Source organism: Arvicanthis niloticus, chromosome 4 (assembly GCF_011762505.2).
Source record: "Arvicanthis niloticus isolate mArvNil1 chromosome 4, mArvNil1.pat.X, whole genome shotgun sequence".
NCBI classification, from domain to species: Eukaryota; Metazoa; Chordata; class Mammalia; order Rodentia; family Muridae; genus Arvicanthis; species Arvicanthis niloticus.
The window spans coordinates 96,532,349-96,558,034 of record NC_047661.1 but is presented as its reverse complement, the minus strand read 5'-3'; the positions used below and the strand labels follow the sequence as shown (position 1 = coordinate 96,558,034).

The 25,686-nt window shown below is 34.8% G+C and overlaps 1 protein-coding gene across 4 annotated transcripts in view; it reads right to left on the bottom strand.

The window, feature by feature from the left end:
- Positions 1–25,686, bottom strand: part of Dpyd (dihydropyrimidine dehydrogenase) — an 831,933-nt gene that overhangs the window by 708,491 nt on the left and 97,756 nt on the right. For all 4 annotated transcript variants that reach the window (XM_034501414.2, XM_076933188.1, XM_076933187.1 and 1 more), the window contains one exon: positions 24,647–24,729. In XM_034501414.2, coding sequence (XP_034357305.1) covers positions 24,647–24,729 — 83 coding nt within the window. The remainder of the gene's footprint in view (positions 1–24,646; positions 24,730–25,686) is intronic.

The following is a 25,686-nucleotide window of genomic DNA, read 5'->3' as shown; positions in this document are numbered from 1 at the left end:
TACTTTAAATGGCAAGACATAAAATTTATATTTAGCAACAGAGATTTCTTAGCATGGAAACGATTGCAAGGAAAAGGTATAAAAATAATACCATACATTTGTCTTGTTACATTTTCTCTTTCCCACCTTAAAATTATTACTAGAGCCATATAAATATGTGTGATACAGATATGTATGTTTCCGTGAAAATTAAGGAGGCAGATGATAACTAGACAACCACATGACAAAAACAAAAATACCCAACATATTTAAAATAATTCTGCTTAAGAAAATTGATGAAGGAATGAAAATCAGTTACTTGGAAATTTACTACCAACTATGTCACCTAATGAAAGGCTGGATATGTGGCTCAAAATCAATTTGCATCTCTTCCTCTTCTAAACAATACAGAACTTTAAGATAGATAACACTTAATTTTTACATAGCATTGCATAAGAAATCATAATTACTGAACTTTATTTAGATGATCATGTATCCCAAACAGCTTCTCTGTTTTTATAACTGGAACTGAGGTCAGCTCTGTTCTCTACCCATAATTCATTTTTCCAGGATAAATCTGGTTCCAGAGCTATAATGACTTGGATGAATACTTTGTCTGTCTTAGCTAATATTTACTTCTGTGTGCAAAACCAAACATTGGTATCCTCAAGCAGAATATAAGAGCCTGGATTTCCTTTTGAACTACCAACTGCCAACTGAGAGATAGGAGTACATTCTAACATTTGTAACAAATTTTTATAACTAGTATTTTCATTATAATGCAATGCATGGTTACTAGCTACTAAAAAGTCTTTTCTACCTAAAACAACTAACTTCATAAAATACCAGGTTCTTATTATCTCTGTGGAGAAGTCAAGTCTCCACCAACAGTGTGACAGACCTTAGCTGATTCCTAGCTACCTGGTGGTTTCATTTCTCTGAAACAAAATTCTTAGTATATACAATGTAAAGTAGTAAGGATTTCTCTTTAGCTTGAAATCTGATAGGCTTTAGTACAGCCTGGGGAGGAGAACATGACAGAAGAAATCACTTCACATTATTTCAGGTAGAAGAAAGAAGAAAGAAAGAAAGAAAGAAAGAAAGAAAGAAAGAAAGAAAGAAAGAAAGAAAGAAAGAAAGAAAGAAAGAAAAGAGTGAAGGAAGAAAAGACTAAAAAAAAAAAGAGGGAAGCATCATAGGGAGGGAGGAATGGAGGGAGGCAGGGAAGGAGGAAGGGAAGATCCCTGATTAGCATATTGACTCAATGACACACTCTAATTGACCTACATCCTCTGATTCTGCTCTGTCTCTGAATTTTATCAACTTCCAATAATTTCATATATTATGACTACATCTATTCATTAAACAAGCAAGGTCTAATTTCACAACCAGAGGTGTGAATTGCTACTCTCCCAGGTAATTCATCCTCCTGTCAAGTTCAAAGCCATGACACCATGGATCATAGTTTAACACTGTCTTTAGTAGATTTCCAATATTTTTGGGTAAATAGACTCAAAATCATGGCTTAGCCATCTCCTTTGAAGGACATAGTGTGAACATACCTAGAAAAATCTATTTTTCTACAGTTGTTCTGAACTCAAGGCTCTGGAAAAAAGAGAACTTTCTAGAGACTGCATAGAATTCTTTAGAAAAGTAAAATAGGGAGACAAAATATATAATTTTTTAAAAGAAAACCAGCTACACAAACTAGAGATAATATGTATATTATCTCTATATATGTATAGTCACATAATTATGTCTATAATCATGGTTTAAAAGTATTCCTGGGGGCTGGAGAGATGGCTCAGTGGTTAAGAGCACTCACTGCTTTTTCAAGGGTCCTCGGTTCAATTCCCAGCAACCACATGGTGGCTCACAGCCATCTGTAATGGGATCTGATGCCCTCTTCTGGTGTGTCTGAAGACAGCTACAGTGTACTCATATACATAAAATAAATCTTTAAAAATTGCCTATAATAATCAAATAATAAGTGAAATACTTTTGCAATTCGTCAAATACTCTATACACAACCTCTTTTAAGATTCTTTTCCTATACAAATACCTACATCACAGGTTAGTTAATAAGAAAAGTTAATCCCAGCACTCAAAATACAGAGGCAGATGGATTTCTGTGTTTGAAGCCAGCCTGGTCTACACAGAAATCAAGTCTCAATAAACAAACAAAAAAAAAATAGGAAAAGAAAAGCCTCATCCCAACACAAAGTATTACACACAGAAAGATCACAAGAGTCATGTTTATGTTTAATTTAATTTCTAATCATTGTATCTAAATTAGTTTAGGATATATTCACATCAGTAGTCCATCTGTGTTCACCAACATGTGAGAGTGAATCTCATAGCAGGTGCAATGGTGGTCTTGAAAAATGAGAAGAGACTTGTAAGTTTAGCAGAGAGGAGCATAAATTCCAGGCTGGCCACTAAAAGAGTAAAAACGAAACTAAAACAAAACTAAAACAGTTGTTATGTGTAGAGTATTGAGGGTTCCTAAATGTTTTCCTACCTCGGAAGAGGTCAGAGGTTCTTTCTCCCCTTTTAACCATTAAAATAAGTCCATTCTCTTTTCACTGCAAGGAAGCATGTTCTGTATGGTGCTAAAACTCTCCATCAATCTTCTCGCATGTTACTTTTCCAGCTCCTTCTAACAGGCCACTAGGGCATGAAGTGGTGGGCATGGAAGTCCACACACTTTACCAACATTGATACACATCCTCTCACCATATGGAAAGACAGTAGGGCAGATATGTTTGTACAGTAGTTACTCAGTTGAGTTACTTTGTGGGAGAAAAGGTTTTCATGAAGATCGTGCTCTGGAGTAACTTCCGTAGTTCCTAAGAGTTAACACTAACGACTAACCCAGCTCCTTGCAAAGTCATGTGTTTCTGATTTAAATAATCAATTAGCACACCTTCCAGAAATTTAGTGTGCACAGAACAGTGGTGGAGAAAGATGTCACCTTTGGAAGTGCACACTGGTTATCTGAAATTGCAAAGGTGAGTAACAAGTTATGTGAGCCATCATAATCTGAAATAAACATGTGTTTCAACTCTGTGATTTTGGTCTTTATCCCAGTCTGACCCATTTTTTCAGATTGTACCTCAATATGGTCTCCCACAGAGCTTACACTGAGAATACTTTAATCCATTTTCTTAAAAATCCATAACAAAATTACAAGGGTTTCGATGTCTTATCAAAACTCTTTTGTCTCCCAAACGGCCCATGTAAAGGATAATCTTCAGTAAATGTGACTAAAGTATTTTATACCTGTGGTGTTGAATTGTTCCATGGGAGGAGAGAAGAAAAAAACAAAAAAGTTCATGTTGCCAAGAATAGAACCGTGTTATTACCTCTATGTGTATATGTATGTTTATGAGTATCTGTGTGTACATTTATGTATGTGTATGTCTATATGTATGTTTGTACCTGTATGTATGTGTGTTTCTGTTTTATTAATTTAAACGTCTCAGCCAGATTCCCCAAACCACCCATTCTACTTGCTTAATTACCCCATGAGGACATGCACTTGATCAGGGTAGCATCTTGTCTGGACCTGTGTAAAGTATGCAGAATAGTGGTGAAAAACAAAACAGGAGGACTCAGAGAGCAAGCAGACAACATCTTGGCTTCCTTTTCTTATAGAAAATTCTACTATTTGTTGCTAATTTTTAATTGTGCAGGTAAAGTGGACATACTACATTCTGTGTAACAAAAATAAAATATTATTATATGAATTACACATAATATATAGAAAAGGTTCTTGACACATAGTCAATAATCAAAAAACCATCACAATTACTGTTAATGAATACTGGTATTATTCTTATTCTTCTACTTTATTATTATTATTATTGTTATTGTTATTATAATTGTACTGTAGTATGTTTTTAACTTGGTTCATCCCTGTTTACTATGTACTGTTTAAACTCTGTCCCTTAGACAAAAGTTTATTGTCCCAAATAAACTTTTACCAAGGAAGCTGGCCTCCTTTGCTACTTAGTTTGAAAAATCACTGGTTAAACCTCTGTATACATGGAAAATATCACCTACATGCCTGCAGCTGGGGGGTCATGGTGTCACCAGAAGCTGGGGTCACAGTGTTGCCTTTGACGCAGCAGCTGACTGAGCAGTGGGAACTGCGTAAAAACAGAAATTCTTTCATGGATCTAAGTTTCATTCTTCCCGTTTCCAGAACAAACTCCATAAAATGTTCTTTCTCTTAGGTTTTACTTTCCAGTTTTGTTATGCTCCTTAACCCTCACTAGAAAAATCTAGTTCCTACTTCATTGACTTTTAAAGGAAACCTTTTGGGAGCACTGTTAAGTGGAACGGCCATGCTCTAGCTAAGTCCATTTGTAACCACCAGTCTTTCTTTTGGCTCTTTATTCCCATTCTGTGTCAGGAGCTTTTAACAAAAATAAATCCTACAGTTACTTCCTTGTACCTATAACATACTCTTGTATTGTTTCAGAAAGCTACCAATTACTAGTCATTTATTACTAATGCCAAAAGAAGGGGGCAGTTTTTTAAGTGTACAATCTTCATTCCATTTCTCACCATTCTTTTATTGACTCACTCACTCATTTATTCCATAGCCCACTCCAATTGTTATCAACTAAATGCATGACCCTATTGAGAACTTAGTAAGCTCATCCATTAATCCTAAAGTGATGTTATTTGGAAGTGGGAATGTGGGAGGCAACTCGTTCCGCAAGGAGAAGCCCAGTGTACAAAGATATCAGAGTGTTGGCTAGCTATGTAGACATAGCATAATTATCTACCTATGAATCTTCAGTCCTCCATCTACCTCCCCATCATCTATCCATTATATTTTCATTCATCTATTGTCTCTCATCGGTCAATCTATCACATATTTATCATCTGTCTACCTATCATCTATCTTCTGTCATATATCCCTTAACTATCTATCTATATGATATCCACCATCCTCCTTCAGTTTTTCTGTATTTTGCAAAATTATTTAAGGTTTGCTCTCCTCTCTCCATTACTGAATAGTCATTCATGTTCAATTATTTCTTCTACCTTGTGATTATCATGTTCTTTATTTCTTTATGCCTTTTCTCCTTAACTTACAATAAGTAATAAATAGTATTCATTTCCTAGCTCAACTAGTACTGACAAATTGTCACGCAAGCATCATTCAATGTCTGCTTTGATTCTGTCTTTAAAAAAAAAAAAAAAACAGGATATAAAAGACGAACACCAAAAATAAATGAAATTAAAACATATCCCATGTCAGTCAATGAAGCTCTTACACTGTAAAATGTATCTGGCATATTATAAATACAAAGCATCAAGGAAACCAAATTGTAGCGGGATGAGGCTGGCAGTGAGGTGAGATATGGAGTCATATTATTCAGGGTTCTCATGAAGAGGGTTTAGCAGTGAAATTGCATTCCAAATAATTCTGCAGTTGGCTGTGGCACAATTCTGACAGTTGACTCTGGTGCATTTTTTCAGGTTTTTACAACTATTTGATTATGAGTATATGGACACACAATTGAGACATCTTTTATTTTTCTCCCTGGGTAAGAAATACCACTAAGTAAAGGGACAGGCTGAGTTTGTCTGTTCTCATTGTCCAGTTCTACACTAGCAGTCTGCACATGCCCCATGATGTCTGTAATCACAAGCTGTGGTTCTTGGTCACAGAGTCATGTGTTTCCAGACTTTAAACTCTCACAGAGCAGAAAGAGCCACTTAATCATAAGCAGTTGCTACTTTTCACAGCACCAGAGTTTCCCTGATACTTCAGACATACTCCTCAGAGACTTTTCCCTAACACTGCCAACTGGTCTTTCATTACTCTTCACCGATCTTCCAAAATTCACTGTCTAGGCCACATAATTTAGGGGATCTTAATTTTCTTCTTGTTTTATTTATGTTTTAACATATATGTTTAACATATATGGTTATGCATAGTGATGAGCCATAGGAAGACATTTTTATTCAGGCATGTTGTATATTTTGATCCCATTAAAAACTCCAACACCCTCTTTTTGCCACTTCTTTTACTATTGCTCTTCCGTCCAAACACTACCTCTCAAATAAGCCAGTTCAATTGTCAAATATCTGAGATAGATAGATAGATATATAGATAGACAGACAGATAGACAGATAAACAGATGGATAGATGAATAAATAGAAATAGAGACAGAGATATCAATGCAGGGTGGTCTACTATTTTCATTGTGTTCATCTAAGCTGTTTTCCTTGTACTTCTTAAATTAGTTAACCTTCCAGACACATACACTTCTTGTCATTAAAAAAAAAGGAATTAAGCTTCCCCAAATTCAGATAATGAATGTTTTGGTCTTATGTAGTAGTTTAAGATGTGATCTTGAAATTTCAGTTTTCAGAATGTCTACACTTTGCAATATCCATCTCACTGTCTCTCTGTCTCTGTCTCTCTGTCTCTCTGTGTGTGTGTGTGTATGTGTGTGTGAGAGAGAGAGAGAGAGACAGAGAGAGAGAGAGAGAGAGAGAGAGAGAGAGAGAGAGAGAGAGAGAGAGAGAGAGAGAGAGAGAGAGAGAGAGAGATTTTCATTCAGAACTCTTCCAGGATCTTTCTGGGTTCACCATGATGTAGGTAAGCAGACATGTACAAAAACTTATACTAGTAGAAGCACAAAGTTTAAATGTTTAACATTTAATTTCAACACATCTTCCCCACACAGGTTCATCAATCTTTTCAGATGAGTACATTATTTTCTTAAACCAAAGGTACAACATTATTACAATAAAAGCAAATTAAGTATATTAAATGCCATGTGATTATATCATTTCTATGGCCAAGGTTATTAGCTTACATATGATGTCTCTAAAATAATTCCCATTTGCAGTCACATTTTACACTGCAGCTTTCCTGTACCAGCCAGGAGGAATGACACAGACCCTGCTGTGCTAAACTTACTGAAACAAATAGACAAACACTTTATTGTGCTTTGTTCCTGTTTTACTATTTTGTAATTGGACTACCCTCCAGGAAACACTCTTCTTTCTAATAGATCATCGAGTTACTGTAATAGCCTTTTCATTTCATGTTCTTCCTTCACAGATAACATGAAAGCTTCTGCATGATCATTTTATGTCAAAGCTAAAAACCAAAATAACTAGGAAAAAGTTATGGACATTAAACAAAAGGGTGGTTTAAAAAACACTGTGAGCTTGGGAAATGGCAAAGTAGATTAAAAAAACTTAGCATGGCAATGTGCACCTATAATCCTGGCACTGGGGAGGTGGAGACAGGTAGATTTATTTCCTGGTGTTTTCTAACCATCCAGACTACCTGAATTGGTGTGTTCTAGTTCAGCAAGAGATTCAGTTTTTGAAAAAACAGAGTGGATGGTGATTAAGGAAGACATTCAATAACAAATCCTGGGATGCATATGCACACATGTACATGTGCACACATGCATACACATATGCACACTCACATACACACATGCACACATACATACACATTCACATGCACACAAATGTTTTAAACAACATAGCTAAATACATATGTTGACAAGAAAAACATAGATGCACACACTTCTAATATCTATGAAATATGACTATACACATGAGAGACATTAAGTATTCCAAAGGACATCTCCAATGAAAATATAAACATTTCATTATTTAAAAACTGAGAAGTTAGTTTTTTCCTCCATTCATTATTTAATGCAATGTGGCCAACAATCTATCTGCCTAATAAAAAAATTACCTTGGAATCTTCCATTAAATCTGCTGATTCAGAGTTGTATTTATTGATGCCTGTATATTGCCTTGTTTTGTATGTTAAGATTTACCAAAATAAAAAAAATTTAATGAAGCATTGCTACAATTTTAGAGAACTAAAAAGAAACTTTAGAAAATACTAGGAAATCTTATCTCATATATGCCTGAATTTCATATATCTGCAATCCTTTCAACACTAAAAATAAACTTTGATGGAATCATTTGATCAGTACATAAGTAGATGGCTTGGAGAGTTGAGGTGCTCACATATGTGGACCTGAGTGATAGGCCCAAATCCTGCAAGGTGTTAAAGAGAACCAATTCAAGAATTGTCACTGTACTTCCACATCACATGCATACTTCTATCACACACACACACACACACACACACACACACACACACGATTAAATATATCAATAAAAAGTTAGAATTCAATTGAATGTCTTTTATTTTAAGTATACATATACATTTTTAGCAATAATGTTGGCAACAAAGAAGTTGTAGTCAATAATAAAAATTCTAACCACATCACATTAAGGACAACAATTCTTAGAATGTGTTCTTTCTCCAAATATGATTCATTTTGATGTAGCTATGATTGAGCATGGAAAAAGTATGTGCAGTGGGATATTAGTTCTAGTTTGCAGTTTCTCAAAAACAGTACCTGCTTTGTGGGTTCCATCACTACTTACTTAAGGTTGGAAAAAATAAAGACACACTAAGACTTTATGTCACGTGAAACACACATAGAACTTGTTCCAAAACAGACACATCTGTTGAATATAATAGGACAAAAATAGGAAGCTGGAGCTGGAGAAATGGTTCAGTAGTTAGGAGCACTTCCTGCTCCTCTCAAGGACTTGTGTTGAATTCTCAACGCCCACACTGTGGCTCACAACTCTTTTTAACTTTAGTTCCAGGGAATCCAACAACCTCTTCTGGTTTCATGAGCACCAGAAATGACCATGGTGCACATTCATATGTGTAGGGAAAATGCAATACACTTAAAATAAATAAATAAGATTTTTTAAAAACTAGAAAACAAATATAATCATGCAAATTGCATCCTTTATATAACATCCTAAAACTCTATCGTAAACCCCATTATCTGTGGAATTTTAGGATTGTAAGATGTTGTGAAAGTTATTAAGAAAACCAAATGTGAAGTCCTTATTTCATAAACCTTAATTAGACACTCCACAATGTATGATTGACTTTATCTCTCCCTATAGATTCTCTGTGATATTTATCTTTCTCCACTAATGTTGAAGTCATTTGGCTGTGTTCACCCAGGTGAAGCATACTCAATGACACAGAACTTTCTCCAGAGAAGAGTATTAAAACCATTGGAAGATAACAGGTTGCATATTCTAGTTGCAAAAACATACTCTGGGAAAAGAAAGGTTTAATTGGTCATATAAAGGCCTAATTAAAACTAATTTAACCTGCTCTCTTAGGATTTGTTAACCTACACTTTTGTGTATCAAGCCGAGTTGACAGGACCAAGTTTACTTTAATTGTTCCTTATTTAACAAGTTCAATTAATAACTAATTCTCACCAAAGTAGTCAACTATTCTTTTACGTGAATTACCTAGAAGATAGAATATCACAGTATTACTTTGGTACTAAGTAAAACATCTTGTTTAAACCAGTAAAGACTCAGTTACACATCAACTCAAATGAGTAGAGTTGAAAAATAAGGCTCATAGAAGCAAAGGGACCTTACCAAACGTATCCTCAATCTCCAGGACAGAACCAAGATGAGAGCTTGGAAATGTGAAAGATTAGCTAAAATGATAAAGGGAACAAATTATCGTTTTTTGAGATGCTGAGTTCAAGTCTGTAGAGGACATGGAATTGTCTAGGACATGGGATTGTGGTCAAGGCAGGAGACACAGCTACAGGAGATAGTGATAGAAATACTTGGATGAAGCCAAAGGAAGCTTATGAGATCATGAGAGCCAAGAATGCAAAAAAGACAAATGTCTAAATGAAATACAGCTTTGGAAATCATGAAGCAGATTAAATGATTTTGTTGAAATAGAAAATAATTTTTAAAATGCTGCTTTATTTGCTCTAAATCTAACTAATTGACTTTGTTGATCTAGTTCATGATTGCACAATAACATTAGCTTTAGGGAGACACAAGACGACATTTTCAACTTCTACACAAAATGTATAACTGACAAGGGACCAATCAATATTCTCAGCCCAAACCAGAGGACCTTGAAGAAGTAAAAAATATTTTTAATGGTATAAGGGCTTTTGAGAAGCAAGAAAATGAAATCTGACATTCCTAATGGCAAAACTTTTTTTTTTTTTTTTGGTAAGATGAAAATCAAATTTTTTTAGCAATCACTGACATAAGGAAAAGCTGCTGAAACTGGGAAATAAAGAGAAGAAACACATCTGTCCTTCCAGAGAGAGGTGATACAGCAAGGGTACAGGTTCCTAAAGAGGCAAACAGCTGGACTGGGGGGGGGAGAAGAGAAGAGAACGGAACAGAAGGAAATGGAAGGGGAGGGGAGGGGAGGGGAGGGGAGGGGAGGGGAGGGGAGGGGAGGGGAGGGGAGGGGAGGGGAGGGAAGGGAAGGGAAGGGAAGGGAAGGGAAGGGAAGGGAAGGGAAGGGAAGGGAAGGGAAGGGAGTGAAATTAAACTCCATGACATCTTGAAAGGAAAAGGACAAATCTCTAGCCTATTTGGAGGATTTTTTAAGAGACAACAATTAGACCTGTTTTCTGTAACAATAGAAATAAATCTGAACATGCTAAGATAAAGATGGTCACTTGTGAATTATGCTACATTATGAGTGTGTTTGTGTGTATGTATGTATATGTGTCTGTGTATCTATGTTGAAGAAGCTGTCTGTGTATGAGTATAATATTTTACACAGTAAGGATTCTTAATTTTTAAAGTGCATTTTTAGAAAAGTGTATCAGATCAGTAATACAAAAACATGAAAATAATTAAGTCATTAGGTCATACGCTCTTAAAGACAAGACGTATGCAATGTGCAACACACATTTACTTATTATCTTAAAATGCTCAGCAAATTAACACTCTATTTCTATATGTCTTCATATAGAAATAGTTTTTACACATAAGAAGACATATATTTCCAAACGCACATAGTAATTTAAATATGTCTAAAATTCTTAATTTGCTTATATAAGTTTCATAAAGTTTGTTAGTACTGAATGGCCTAGATACATTTCTAAAATAGGTGTAGCATTTATAAAAATATGTGTGTCAAAAACCATTGGTAACACATAGAAAAAGCAGGTATCTCAATACATGTACTGAAAGTGCCTTCGATTCTCATGAAATTTTACAAAATTAAAAGATTGTGTAAAAATCTTCAGTGCTTATAAATTACAAGTCTTGTATTGAAACAAAATAATGATATTTTTTTCATTTTAGGAGAATGACTCACCTCAAGGAATAACTGCCTGGTAACAATGAATGGAAACAACCAGCTACCCAATATTTTTAAATTGTAAATATATATAATTCATATAGAGTCGTTTATCTTCACGTGTTAAATTTGCTCTCTCTCTCTTTCCCTCTCTCATATATATATGATATATATATATATATATATATATATATATATATATATATATATATATCCTTGTTTCACTATTAAGTATAAGAATGTGTGAAATTCCAAAAATTTTTTAAATCTAAGATGTTGAAATGTTAAGCAGATTCTCACTTTGGGGTGAGAAATGTCTAAAGGAATATTCCTTCACCAAGTATGGAATTACAAACAACATATAAGAGAATGAAGGGAAAATGAAATATGAAGGGAAAAATATGACAATGAAGAATACAATGTCAGCAAGTAATTAAACTGGCTGTAAATCATTTTTCTTCCCCATGAACAGTGGGGAAAGGGATTACTCTAAATGTTCATGAAAGCTAAAGGAAGATACAGGGGAGATAATTGTTTTGTAAACACAGCACAGATATTGACTAAAAGGATTATCTTTGTTGCTCAGTGACAAACCCCTATTTCCACTGAAAGCTGACTTTATAGAAGAGCTCTAAATAAAATTACTGCTAATACTTCTATACTTAGACAAAGTAATGGGCCTTAAATGGGAGAGGACTAAATCCATACCTATAAGGCAAAAGCTTGCAAGGGCTGTAAACTTAGGATTTTAGGCTCCTCAGAAAACATAAAGATGATTGAATCTCCAAACAAATAAATATAGATAAATTATCTATTCATTTAAATATACAAATACTACTTAGTCATTTAGCTATATGATTTTTATGTATACTACATGTTAGGCAATAAAATCCCTACAATTTTATTACATTAATATAGCATTTCTCTAATATGTTATAGTAAATCAATGTTGTTTTTATAATTTTTGACATAGATATTCAAAAAATTAGAAATCTCTGAATAAAATCACTCCAAAAGAAGTTAATCTGGCTTTATAGTACAACTTTCTAATTTATATATTTGCTTACACATTTCATGGAGTCTTTACCTGATGCTTATTTAACAAGGTTATACTCATGCTAGGTAAGACGTAAGAAGGCAAGATAGGGGAAATGGTGCATTTGGAACAGTACTTGTTCTACTAGCAAGAGAACATGAGTTCTGAGTCCTAGAATCCATTATAAGCTAGTGGAGCAGTGGTTTCTAAATAGTGGGAAGCTGAAACAGGGGCTTCCACGGGCTTGATGACCAGGCAGTTTTGCTAATCTCTGAGCTCTTTTACTCTACAGACAAATGTGCATGTGTGTGTGTGTGTGTGTGTGTGTGTGTGTGTGTGTGTGTGTGTGCATATGTACACACACACACACACACACACAAGCATGTATATATTCCACAAGAGTTCAAAATATTCAAAGTATGAACCCATTTCATGCTAAAATATTCACTAAACATTCTTTGTGTTCATTATTGCTAGTTTGTTAAATAAATATTTATTGATTAGTTTTCTTGAAGTGTGTGTTTAGATGCTCCTATGTGTACATAATGTGTAAAGGGGTTAGAGCTCTGGATTACATGATACATTACAAGCAGATGTGTGAGCATGTCACAGACAACACATGTGGCTTGAGTAGACAATTGGTTCTCCATCTAACTGCCTCTTTTTCGAGCTGCCACATTGTGATGAGCTTCACATTACATTGCTTCACCACATGGTTGTTTCACATGTTAAAGTACAAACCACATTCATCTGTCATAAAATTTATGGTCACTAATTCAGGAACCTGATAGTTATTCTTCACCTTGATTTATATTGGTAATTTTATAAGCTGTATTATTTCATTAATATTTAAGCCTGTTTATTTTCTTTGATGAATAATTTGATTTCATGGAACATCTCAGAAATTGAGAGATTATAACTCATAAGTCAGCATTCTTCAGCCAGGTTGTTACGGAAACTAGACAACTTCACAGTGTTTTAGTCAATGAGACACAATCACAAATTTTTGATACATTTCTCAAACATATCTTTGAGTTTATTATAATGAATTTAAGTCAAAATTCTCTTCATCAAGAGCAAAGACTACAACCCCTGAGTCCATTGCAGTTGGCTGACTTGTTTGTTTGTTTTTTGTTTGTTCTTGTAAAGACAATTCTCTTCACGTGGCTGTGGGTACTTTGCTTGTCTGGAGTCCAGCTATAGGAAGCAAATGATTCAGGTTGCTGAAAATGAAACTAGTTGTTAAGTAGTCTTTTATGTAAAATAGTCTGCTTACTTCTGTTTTGGGCTACTTGTTACCTTCCCTGTCCACCAAAGCAATTTAAAACAATAACATAACTTACTTAGCTATCTTCACTGTTTCTGTTAATGGAAGATTTGTTTGCCTCCAGAGTAAATTACAGGACAGAAATGGAGAGAGTTTAATATATAACACATTAGTAACTTGAAATACTGGATAAAAATGTTAATTTTCTTTTCAATGAGACATACTGATATATGAGAGAGGAGATGCTAATATCCAGAATTTACAAAGAACTATAGGATTTAAGTACCATGGAAATAAAACCAACAGTCAATAAGTGGTAAATTGAATTGAAGTTTTTAACAAAAGAAACACAAGTGTTCAAAAATTTACTGTAAAAACAAGTTAACATCACTAGTCATCGGGTAAATACAAATTAAAGATACTTTGAAATCCTGTCTCATTCTAGCAGAACGGCAATCATCAAAAAAAAAAAAAAAAAAACTGACAAATTTTGGTGAGGATGTAAAGTAAGGAAAACACTTATTCACTGCTGGTGCACTGAATGTAATTACTGTAGTGATGCAAATAAGTTTGAGGTTCCTAAAAAAATTAAAAATAGACTCTATGACCCAGCTATTTGACTTCTGGGAAAATACGCAGACAATGCCATATCTTACCACAGGGGTATTTGTACCAATGTTTTTTTATAGTAGTTCTATTCCCTAGAGCAAGGAAATGAAGGTAATCTAGTAATCCATCAACAGATAAATAGACAATAAAATCTACCTGTATAAAATGGAATACTATTAAGCTCTAAAGACAACTGAAATCACAAAATTCCAGGAAAATGTGTAGAGTTAGACTATATTGTTAAGGGAAGCTGCTCAGTTTCAGAATGAAAGAAAGAAAACTAAAAAGGGAGCACATGTTCTTCCTTATATGTGGATCCTAGACTAGTGTGTGTGTGTTTGTGTGTGTGTGAGTGTGTGTAGTGTAACAGGTGTGGAGAAAAATAAAGGATAATGCTGGGTGATGAGGGACAGATGCAGGTTAAGGATTCAGGAACCATCAACGAGGAATGAGACTCACTATTTTTCTAGTGTTGACTCTGTCATGATTTTTTTTTTCATGTTTCCTGCTGGATACTTGCATGAAACAGTGATTTATAGTGGATGTATAAAATACAAGATGATTCTCCCTGGCTTCAGAAAGGCTGCTCTAAGTATATAAAAATTCACTAAGGTATATAGATTTTAGGTCTAGGCAAGGGCTTGTATGTGTGGCTGATTTAATTTAGTTGTATGATGTTTTTAATTTGCAAGTTCTTTAGAGTAAAGTAAATTTCATTTTAAAAATCAAACTTAAAGGACAAAAAGAAATGAAAAACAAACAGGGATGTCAATGTAAACTCTCCATAAGAGACGAGTTAGGGAAATAGTAGAAGCAAGATATTGTACCTTAGTACATTATGAAATGCACCCAGATTGATAAAAGTGAATTTAAAAGAAAAACAATGTGTTCCTAAACAATAGTCTATTATCTATAAAGCCATTCTATTATTCTCCTTAAGTTGTAGAACATGCCAAATATAATTACAAAATACATATTCAAAACATGTAAACCACTAATTTTCCACTTGTAAAAGCCTGATTCAAAAAGCAATTTACGTTATGGTTTACTTAAGCTCTGTAACTACATTAAAATATGATAGTGTATACACAACAGCTTGTTAACAAGATTATCAAAACATTAAAATCATAATGCGCCACTTCAATTATGGATACTTAAAATTAGAGCTAATCCTCACAGTACCAATTTTTATCTCCTAAATAATTTTAGCTATTAGCTGCTCATTCAAATTCTGTGTCTCGGATGATCAGCATTCCAGAGGAAGAACTTAGCTCTGCACTCCTCTAAGGTGGCGAACAAAAGCTGCCTCCCTTTCCTCTAGTGAGAATCTTCCCAGCAGTCCTGGGACTACTTAGTACAATTTATGACTCGTTAGTACAATTCTTCTGTTGTGGTGATCCCACACTGTAAAATTGTATTTATTGATATTTCCTAACTGTAGTTTGGCTACTGTTATGAATTTGTAGTGTAAATATCTTGTTTTCAGATGGTCTTTGGTGATCCCTGTGAAAGGGTACTCCAGGGTCATGTTCCAGAGTTTGAGGACCATGGCTCTAGTCTTTAAAAGGCTGTCTTTGTTAAGAACTGGGGGAAAATCCTCTTCATGGCCTTATATTTCTTATATTTCTACTGATCGTCTTATTAGTAGAGTCATTTCAATAAGATATCCTAATGTTGTTATTATACCAAATGTATGAAATTAGTCATAAAAGGCATCCATGATAATGAGAGTTTGTTTTTGTTCTAAAAACAATGCTCTAATCTAGTAGCACGTAGAATACAGTCCTCATATCAGGTTGGACACACTAATTCCTACATCAGTGACTATGAATGGGCTTTATAAAAAACAACCATCAAAAAATCCAGGTTAACTTGCATTTGATTTTCTTGGTGTTAAATTATTGCAGAATTTCTAACTGGTAGTTATATAATCAATATTCATCACATTGGACTCCTCATTAAATTTTAAAGCAGTGAAAACAAAACCATGCTTTAAACATATTCAAAATTTATACCTGGGGGCTACAGAAATGTTTGACAGTCAAGGGTATTTAGGGCTCTTACACAAGACTTGGGTTTGGTACCCTTAAGCTCGTTCATTGAGACAGGATGGGGTTGGAAACATAAATAGTTTTATGCACCCAACTGGCAGCTCACAACCATCTGTAATTCCAGTTATGGAACTGTTGATGCCCTCTTCTGGACACCATGGGCCCTGTAAGCACACATGGGAATATGCACCTTCAGACAAAGAATCCAGTCACATAAAATAACAACAAATAATAAAACACAATTGAGACCAAATCTATAAACAATCCAGAAGTGTTATTTCTGAGCACACTCATGATTTTAATAAACATTAGTAGTATTGCAATACAATACTTTATTTTATTCCCCATGAAGAGTAAACATTAAACAAGCCATCTGGAACTGCTTGTAGTCTCCCTAACAAAGTTGAGTGAATAAAAAGCCTTAGTACTTGTGTATGCTACAAGCAAGCAGTAGAAAACGTGTTTGTGCGTAAGCATGTGTGTAGGAATGCAATGGTGTTTACTCTGTACAGTTAACATGATATTAATTATCTATGTTGCATCATTTCATGGGGTTAGCTATATGCATTTGCTGACTTCATGCCATTGATGCTTATTATAGCAAGCACATCATTAACTATAGGCAGTGATGCAATAATGTCTTGAGATTCCAGAATATCTAAAGGTAATCATTTTAAGTTATTATTCATGCATTAGATGACAGAGAGTAAACTCAAAAAGAATGACTATTACCCTTGAAGTACTTCTCTCTTTATAACAGAAATGGACAGAGTGAAGTTCTGCTCCAAGAAGAAACACTTGCACTCTTTGAATTGCAGAAGGAGTTATAGTGATGATCTTTGTGTTGAAGCCAATGAGAGAAAATTTGGGTAAAATTGTATGAAATTTCATTTGAAATAGAAGAGCACCACCATTGTATCTACGAAGATGATTACAAACTTTTTATATTTTTCAATGCACACAAATGCCTGTATATTTCTGATTATAGGAGTGATGTGTATTTATTTGTTCCAGAAAACACTGAACACAAATATGGTACAATGTTAAACCTTCTGAAATCATTAACAACATCATATAAGGATATTCAGAATTTTAAAGAGAAAATTTTCTTTATCTATTACTTGAACAACCTACCATTTTCATTATCAACCTTTTGTTAACCCTTCAGCATTTACTTCATATTCCTTTTGAATCCACCTTCATTTTTTTAATTTTCTAGTCATTTGTTACATTTTGTTATTTGCTACTCTGAGGTATTTTAAAATTCCTTTTTTAATTATTAAAAATAATTTGATGGAACCTGATTGCAGGCTTGTAATCAGAATGCACATATAGAAAAACCAAAGAAAATTCTAAATCCCTACACGTTCTTGTCCTACAAATTGTCTTTGACTTTGAAAAGGGATTTTATATCCCTACATTGTACACATGCTTTGGAAACACAATCATAATACATAATTGCACACACATATGTGCCCACAGGCATATGTGTTTATCCTTTAAACATGAAAAATGGGACATTGGTATTGATATTAGATGAACACAATTTCTCAACAAGATCATTCTTTGTTCACATTATGGTGGAGAGTCCATTAAAGAAATTCTAGTTTATTAACGAATACAATGAATTGGTAAAACAGTATTTAAGTCCAACCAAACAGTTAAATAACTTATATTATCAGTTGGCGACATGCCTCACCACAATTCAAAATAGGGGGAAGGGGATGAAGATTAAAGACATGCTTATTTTCCTACATTGAGACAGGATGAGGTTGGAAACATAAATAATTTCTCCTTGTTTTCAAACGTCCTATGGAACTCAATATTCCTATATGAAGTTTAGATTATTATTCCTATTTCTGCCAAGTCTAATAATCCAAAGTATAGAATCAAGAGCATTACAACAGTTTTAATGTTTTGATTCAAACAATGGGTAGACTGATTGTATCATCTAGAAATCGCTCTCTATGTTGACATGGTTAGAATAGATTTCTTGACTCTGCATCTATGCTGAGTTTCCATTGCACCTTCAAATTCTATTACACACACCAGAAAAAAAGCCAGCAAACATAAATTGTACAACTCAACATCTCCACCTAGTGACAAGAATCCCAACACGTGATGAAGCCTAGCAAAGAGGGAAAGACTCAGTTCCTCATATCCATCCTGACAACTCCTCTCCATAATAAAGATCCAGAAGCAGCAGCCCGCACCCAGCAGCCTGCTGCTTAAAGAATTGGCAAGATTTGTCCTCCAGTTAGTGATTCTTAGAGCTACAGCCTTAACCCAACCAACTTACATTTCTACAGAATTCTTTAGTCCTTGTTCATGGCTTCCAAGGCATATTATCCCCCCCCCCAATACTATATTCTACATCACATTATTTTGCAGAATTTACCTTCTCTGTTTCTCAAGTTATTCAGTTTTAATATCTATCTTTTCCATGTACCAACCATTTGGTACTCATTGTTCGGTTCTGCCTCTACTTGTCAAAGTGTAAATGTGTAAAAGGGCCTCACCTTCCCTGTTACACTCAGACTTCATTACAGGGTCCAAGAGAGGCACCAAATATTAAAGTGCAGAAATCAAATCACCTTGAAGTGATAAGATGGTAGAAACAGCTGAGATAAGCAAAAAATGCTCTGGAAGGGTGCACAAAGTAAATCCTAACAACATCATCAGTGGACCAAAGACATGATCTAGAGAATATATCAGGGTTTTTTTTTTCTTGCACTTAGATATGTCTTTAATTTCATCATTTTCACAAATTTTGTAGAAGACTTCCACAGAAAAGAAGTGTTAGAATGTGTGTTTGATAAGTACATATTATACCTTTGGTATTTTACATGTGAAGACTACAGTGAAATCCTCAAATCAGTTCCATAAACATCTATGGCTGGAGCAAATTATTGTAAACAAGACTCCATGCTATAAAAGAAGAAAACAAAGTTTAGAAACATGGTATAATTTGGTATCTTATTATGAATTTTCATACATGTATACATGTATTTATATACATGTATATGCCCTTCTGTTATTCTCATGCCTCACAACAAATCTGAGTTTTTCTTCTTTTCTTATTTTTTCTTTATTTACATTTCAAATGCCATCCCCTTTCCTGATCCCATTGTACAAAAAAGTAAAATAAAACTGTAATTATGGTTGATGACACAATTAAATCTTTTTCAATTGGTCCATTAACTTAAAAATTATTCAGATTTTCCATAATTTTTATGACTTGCATATAATGTATTTATAGGTGATAAATTAATACAAAAGGGCATGTTTACTGTAAGGGTCTTCATGGTACTTGACTCATCTATGTATGAGTAAATTCAATTCTTTATGGCCTTTGAGGCCCTGAGAATGACTGGCTTAGCATTCATAACCACTTTCCCTGCTAAACTGCAGTAACAGCCACTTGCAAGAATTTTGTATAATCTTTTATATAGTTTATACTTTTTATTTGCCAGATCAAAATACTCTGAATATTTTTGAGAATCTGAATCACACCTTTTCAGTGGTGTATCAATCTTGTTCTTTGATTGGTTGTTCAGGTTAAGGAGTTAAGGGAAGTCTTTAAATTCTGTTGATATTGTTCCATTTATAGGAGTTTTTTTTTTAAATGTATTCCAAGGTTTTGCTTATTTCCAATAGTATTTGCTTTACTGTCTTCACTCATTACATCTCAAAATGTGGTCACTTCCATAATCCACTGGGATGTGTTCTTTTCATTTTTAATTCACTTTGCTCCTTAATACATGGGAAATTTGCTTCGACCATTAGAGATAAGAATTCAACGTGATTTGTTTTAAAACAGCAAAAGCTGATATCATTTATTAAGTGATTTCACATGTTCTGAATAATTTGAGTGCTTTATCTGAGTAACTTCTCTAGACCTTTACAGGGCTCACTGTCGATGAAAGCCACCAACTGGCTATAGTACAAAGGAAAGCTTATGAATTCCTACATTAACTTTTAAAACAATCCTTCTCATTAATTGTCGTCTTCTTTACAGCTGAACTATATTGAGAGCTGAAGATTGAACCAAGGGCTTTACACATATATCCAAGTGCTCTGCCACAGAGCCATACTCTGATCTCTTTTTCTTCTTAGGATTTTGTTGTCGTTGTTGTTGATGTTATTGTTGTTTGGCTGACACGGTTAGGATATTGAGAAACAGAGACTTAGAGAACAATACTCATTTTATCTCTTTTATATCAACCCAATCTTGTTAGCTTGGGCTTTACACTGGGTGCTGTGTTATGAATAGATCTTGTCTGCCATCTTTATATGGAGGAGAAAACAACCATGTTTGGTGTGTTAAAATACTTCATAAACTGAAAAGGAGCAGCATCAAGATGCATATCAAAGACGATTCAGGAAGGAAGTTGGATAAGGCCACAGAGGGATGAGCAGCAGCTGACTCCTCTCTCAATGCATAGGTGCAGAAGCTTAGTAGAACAGGGGATAGCAAACGAAAGAAAGGCCCCAGAACAGGAGCCCAGGTCAGTCTGTCAATGCCAGCGAGGTCTGATATAGCCCCTTCCCATCTCCATCCCCCAGTTAAACATTCTCAGAACAAGGGTGGTACCACTGTGGACACCTGAAGTCACTGAAGGGCTGCTGGTGCAGAGATGAACTGATGGGGACAGTGATGCTTCCATTGCCAAGCCAACTCCTTGGAAGAGGATAAAGAAAAGAGCTACTGTTCAGTGTTTGGAAGCAAAGTAGAAATCAAGAATGAAGTCTGAAAATATGATCATGTGGTGTGTGAATTGTACAGTTCACAGACCACATGAAGCTCAAGAAGAAGGAAGACCAAAGTATAGGTTCTTCAATCCTTCTTAGAAGGTGGAACAAAATACTCACAGGAGCAAATAAGGAGACAAAGTGTGGAGCAGAGACAGAAGAAAAGGCTATTCAGAAATCACCCCACCTGGGGATCCATCCCATATACAGACACCAAACCTAGACACTACTGTGGATGCCAAGAAGTGCTTGCTTACAGGAACCTAATATACCTTTCCCCTGAGAGGCTCTGCAAGAGGCTGACAAATAACAGAGGCAGATGCTCGCGGCCAACCATTGGACTGACCACAGGATCCCCAGTGGAGGAGTTAGAAAAAGGACTGAAGTAGCTGAAGGGGTTTGCAACCCATAGGAAAAACAACAATATCAACCACCCAGATAACCCAGAGCTCCCAGGAACTAAGCCACCAACCAAAGAGTACACATGGAGGGACCTATAGCTCCAGCCACATATGCAGCAGAGGATGGCCTTGTGGGGCATCAATGGGAAAAGAGGCCCTTGGTCCTGTGAATGCTCCATGCCCCAGTGTAAGGGAATGTCAGGATGGGGAAGCGGGTGTGGGTAGATAGGTGGGGGAACACCCTCCTAAAAGCAGGGGGAAGAAAAATGGGATAAGGGTTTTTCAGAGGTGAAACCAGGAAAGGGGATAATATTTGAATGTGAATAATAAAACTAATAAAATTCAAGAAAGAGAGAGAGAGAGAGAGAGAATGAATCTGATCTTCCTAGCTTCCTAGTCTTTACGTCCACTGAATGATTAGGTCCCCGAGGGCACAACCTGTATCCTTCAGGTCTGTAATCATAACCTGATGTGTTACAGAAGTGTAGGTAATATTTTCTAAAGAGTCAAATAATGGTCTCTACAAGGTGTTTTCTCCCTGTACTAACTAACTCCACAGAGCAATAAATTGATTATAGTTTTATACACAAAACTATCATTAATATTCTAAAAATGATTCCTAGAATTAATTTAAATTGTTTTTACAAAACACTAGATTCTATATAAAGTTAATCTGCATCATATTCTAACAAATATAGTTTCATGGAGCCTGCTGATATCAGTCCCTTTGCTAACTGAGGCCTGCCTCAGTTATTTCTACCTGTCTGCTGCTGCCCCTAACTTGCTCTGGGGTCCTGATGCTCTCATTGTCCCAGTAGACATCATAGTGCTCCATTTCTGCATATGAATTCATGACATAGAAGAAACTTATTATTGATTTAAAAATCTAACTGCATGTATGGTACAGTTGTGGTTTACAAAAAAAATTTGACCAAAAATCCAAGCTTGACTTCCATTACAGTGTGCTGTATGTAAAGCAAACCTTGACAATCCAGTGTCATTTTCTTGCCTCTATACTATTCTCTCTACTTACAACACTCTCTCTTAGCCTCAGTGACTGTCTTCACCTGCCTATGTTTAATGTTGGTCCAGCCATCCTTCATATAAGGAAGACCTGATCACAGATAGGAGAGCAATGCATTTTTTTTTCTTCATGAATTTTTTTGAATTGCATTTGTGGTCTCCTCTGTCTAGATCTTTTCATTTGAAAGAATGAGCTCCTGATGTATTAAAAGCAGGAGGTGCCCACAGACAGTATACTACACAGTCTAATGCTACTCGTTGCTAAATTATTTCACTGTGTCTTGAGTCCAGGCATTAAGGTGTATGCATACATATGTGCATGTGGACACATAAAATATTCAGCCTAAGTAAACAAGTGCATTTCACCACTATGTGATTAAATTCTGAATTAAATTATCTGGACTGCTGCCCTACTCACTGCATGGGTGGTCAGAGGTCACCCCAACTATGTAATTAATGCTGTGTCCCCGCCCCCATCCATTCATTCGAACTTCTCTATGAGCAAGATCTCCCTGTATGGCATAAATAGTACTGATTTTTAAAATTGGCAGAATTTGATAACAATCTTTTTTATGTACAGTTCTCCTACAATTCAACTTGGTTTTTCTTGAGGACAGATCTCCTCTAATGCTCACAAGTCCTTGTGTTCATTGTGTTTCCCCATTCACATCCACATCCATTCACATGGCCCTTTTCAATTCTCTCTGTGTTTTTGGTCTTCAGTTCTTTTATTCAAAAGCATGAGAGCTGGCATCCTCTTTGTCTTCCTGTTTTTCAACGTGTTTATTTAAAGATGAATAGAAATTAAATTGCCAAAATAATTGGTTTCTAAATAGATATTAGTATGCACATTTCACATATTCAAAATTATAAGCTCTACATAAATGACATGATCAATTTATAGTGGCGCCGTCGTTTGCAGTACAGAATCCAGGACATGTTTTAAAACAGGAATTCATTCATAATTTCTGTCCTAGACTTTTCTACAGTAAAATTTATTTTTAATTTAAAATTATTTTCAGTAACTTAAACTTTCTTAGACTGTCGGTGCATTTTACACAGACACAAATTCTCGATTCCATAGTCAGTTTTATTTTTCCATCTTTTTTATTAGTAAAGACATTAACAATAAAATAGGTTTCCTTGCTCCAGCTGGTAATTTCTCCTCCACACTAGTAATATATTATTCCCCTTTTTGTGACATCATAATCATCTATACAGAAGTACCATGTATCTTTGTGTAGAAGCTACTGTTTCCATTAAATTTAATTACCTCCCCCTGTGGTTTTAAATAGAAGTGGCTTCAAAATGAGGGCAGCTTCTATTAAATTTAATTACTTTCTCCTGCTGCTTGCATGGTAAAAGAGAGGTTGCTAAATGAGAGTGGCTTCTAAACTAAACTATATGGTAGCTGTGTGCAGGCAATAACAAAATTGTGTTTAAACCAGCCCCCAGTCTGTTAGATTTCCTGTTTCCTGTATTTTAACTTTCTGTATCTTAAACCTATCTTAAATAAATGAGCATTAAGTTATCTTTTTAAAGTAATGTTAGTTTTATGAGCACAACAAAGAGAAATATACCACCACACTGTATACATGCAGAAGACTGCCACTGTATGGCTCAAGCTGGGAACTTTTAGTGCTACTGTTGTTGGTGACTTCCTTGTTCTAAGGATAATGAGCTTATTACTCAGACATTGTTAATGCCTAGTTAAATTTTTCTTTGATTTTGATCAAGTGAATTTAAAGGATGCTTCATTAAAGATTATTTTAAAAGATATCAAGACTGGAATGAGTGTTGAGAAAATAAAAATAGTAATGTTGAGTAAATAAAGCCCGGCTATTTATAGGGCTTTCCATCCAACTGAAGTAGTTCTATGCTTTGAAATCATAAGATAATATAAGTCACTTTAAAATACTTTTCAAATGAAATAAAAAAGAAGATGAATTTTTTAAAAAAAAAAAAACCTCTTTTAAAATTAATTATTAATTAGGAATAGTACTCAGCTAAGCTACCTTTACACAATGTTTATTTTAAACTCACAGGCAGAATTTAGATGAGCGATATTTTCATTCAATCACACAATTTAGTATAAATATAAAACAAGACACCCCGTAAGCATTTTAAGTAACAAATTAAACATTTACATTTTTTACTGTGCACTGAGGCTTAACATTTATGCAGCTTCAAAACCAAAGTACAGCCTCAAGGGAAGTCTCTCCACTGACAAATTAATACCTTAGAGAACAGAGCTGAATGGTGGCAATGAACTCATTTGTTCCCCCAATAATGAAGAATGACTTTTTCTTTACCACATCTGTGACTGTTGCTATGGTGACCCAGACTTACCTCACTGCTTCTCGGAGAGCTCCTCTCTCACCAAGAGTTGTGTGCTTGATGTCATCAAAATTATTCTCCAGCTTCTCACAGGTCTGCAACATATTTAAAAAGTGAATTAATTTCCCATACTCACCAAAAAATTACATCTATGCAGTTATGTAAAAATATAATCGATTGTATTGATCACGGGCTCATGAAAAACAGGCATGCTGCTTTAATTGGGTAGGATTCATTAAAATCGACAGCGAAATTCAACAGCCACAAACTCTTGAGTCCTATGATGCAGCTGCAGGAGAAATCTTCTCATCAGACTTTCTTCAAAATAGGTGTTAAAAAAAAATGTGTGTCACACAAAACTAGCCAAACTGCCAGGGTTTTTCAGAATAGCAATTAGTTTCCTAAAATAATCTCAGATTCATTAATGCTGATGTAAATTTAAAAGAGAAAAATCAGTAAACGAAAGTTCAAAATCATATTGATAAGTGTGGTATGATAATCATCCAGTTCAAAATTGGATAATGTGTACCAACATGGACCAGGCCAAAGAATGAAAAAAGTGCCACAAATTTTAATCAAAATTTGAAATCAGATCCTCAGAACAACCTCACATACTATAGTTTAAATTGTACGTATGAAACCAAATATTTTTATTTCAAAATAAATCAGCCCAATTTCAGTTCTATCAAGTCTTTCAGGAATATTAAAACAAGACCATACACCACAGGCAACTAAACCTCAAATATGATCCTACTTGGCAGTAAATACACCATTACCAGTGCATTGGATTTTCTAATAGGTAATTTAATTTATAAAGTATATTCTTAATTTAATGGTACACTTCACACCAACAATTGTATATAACCTAAAAAGTACCAAGAACATAGAACTTATATCAAATTTTAGGCTAAATGGGTATTTATTTTAATCTTTCAAAACATTTAGGTAACCAAACAATAGTTTTTATACTTTGTTTTACGTGGGGTTTTTGGCTTTTGTTTTTAATTTTACAAACTTAAAAGTAAATAATGATGAAATTTCATTTTGAATGT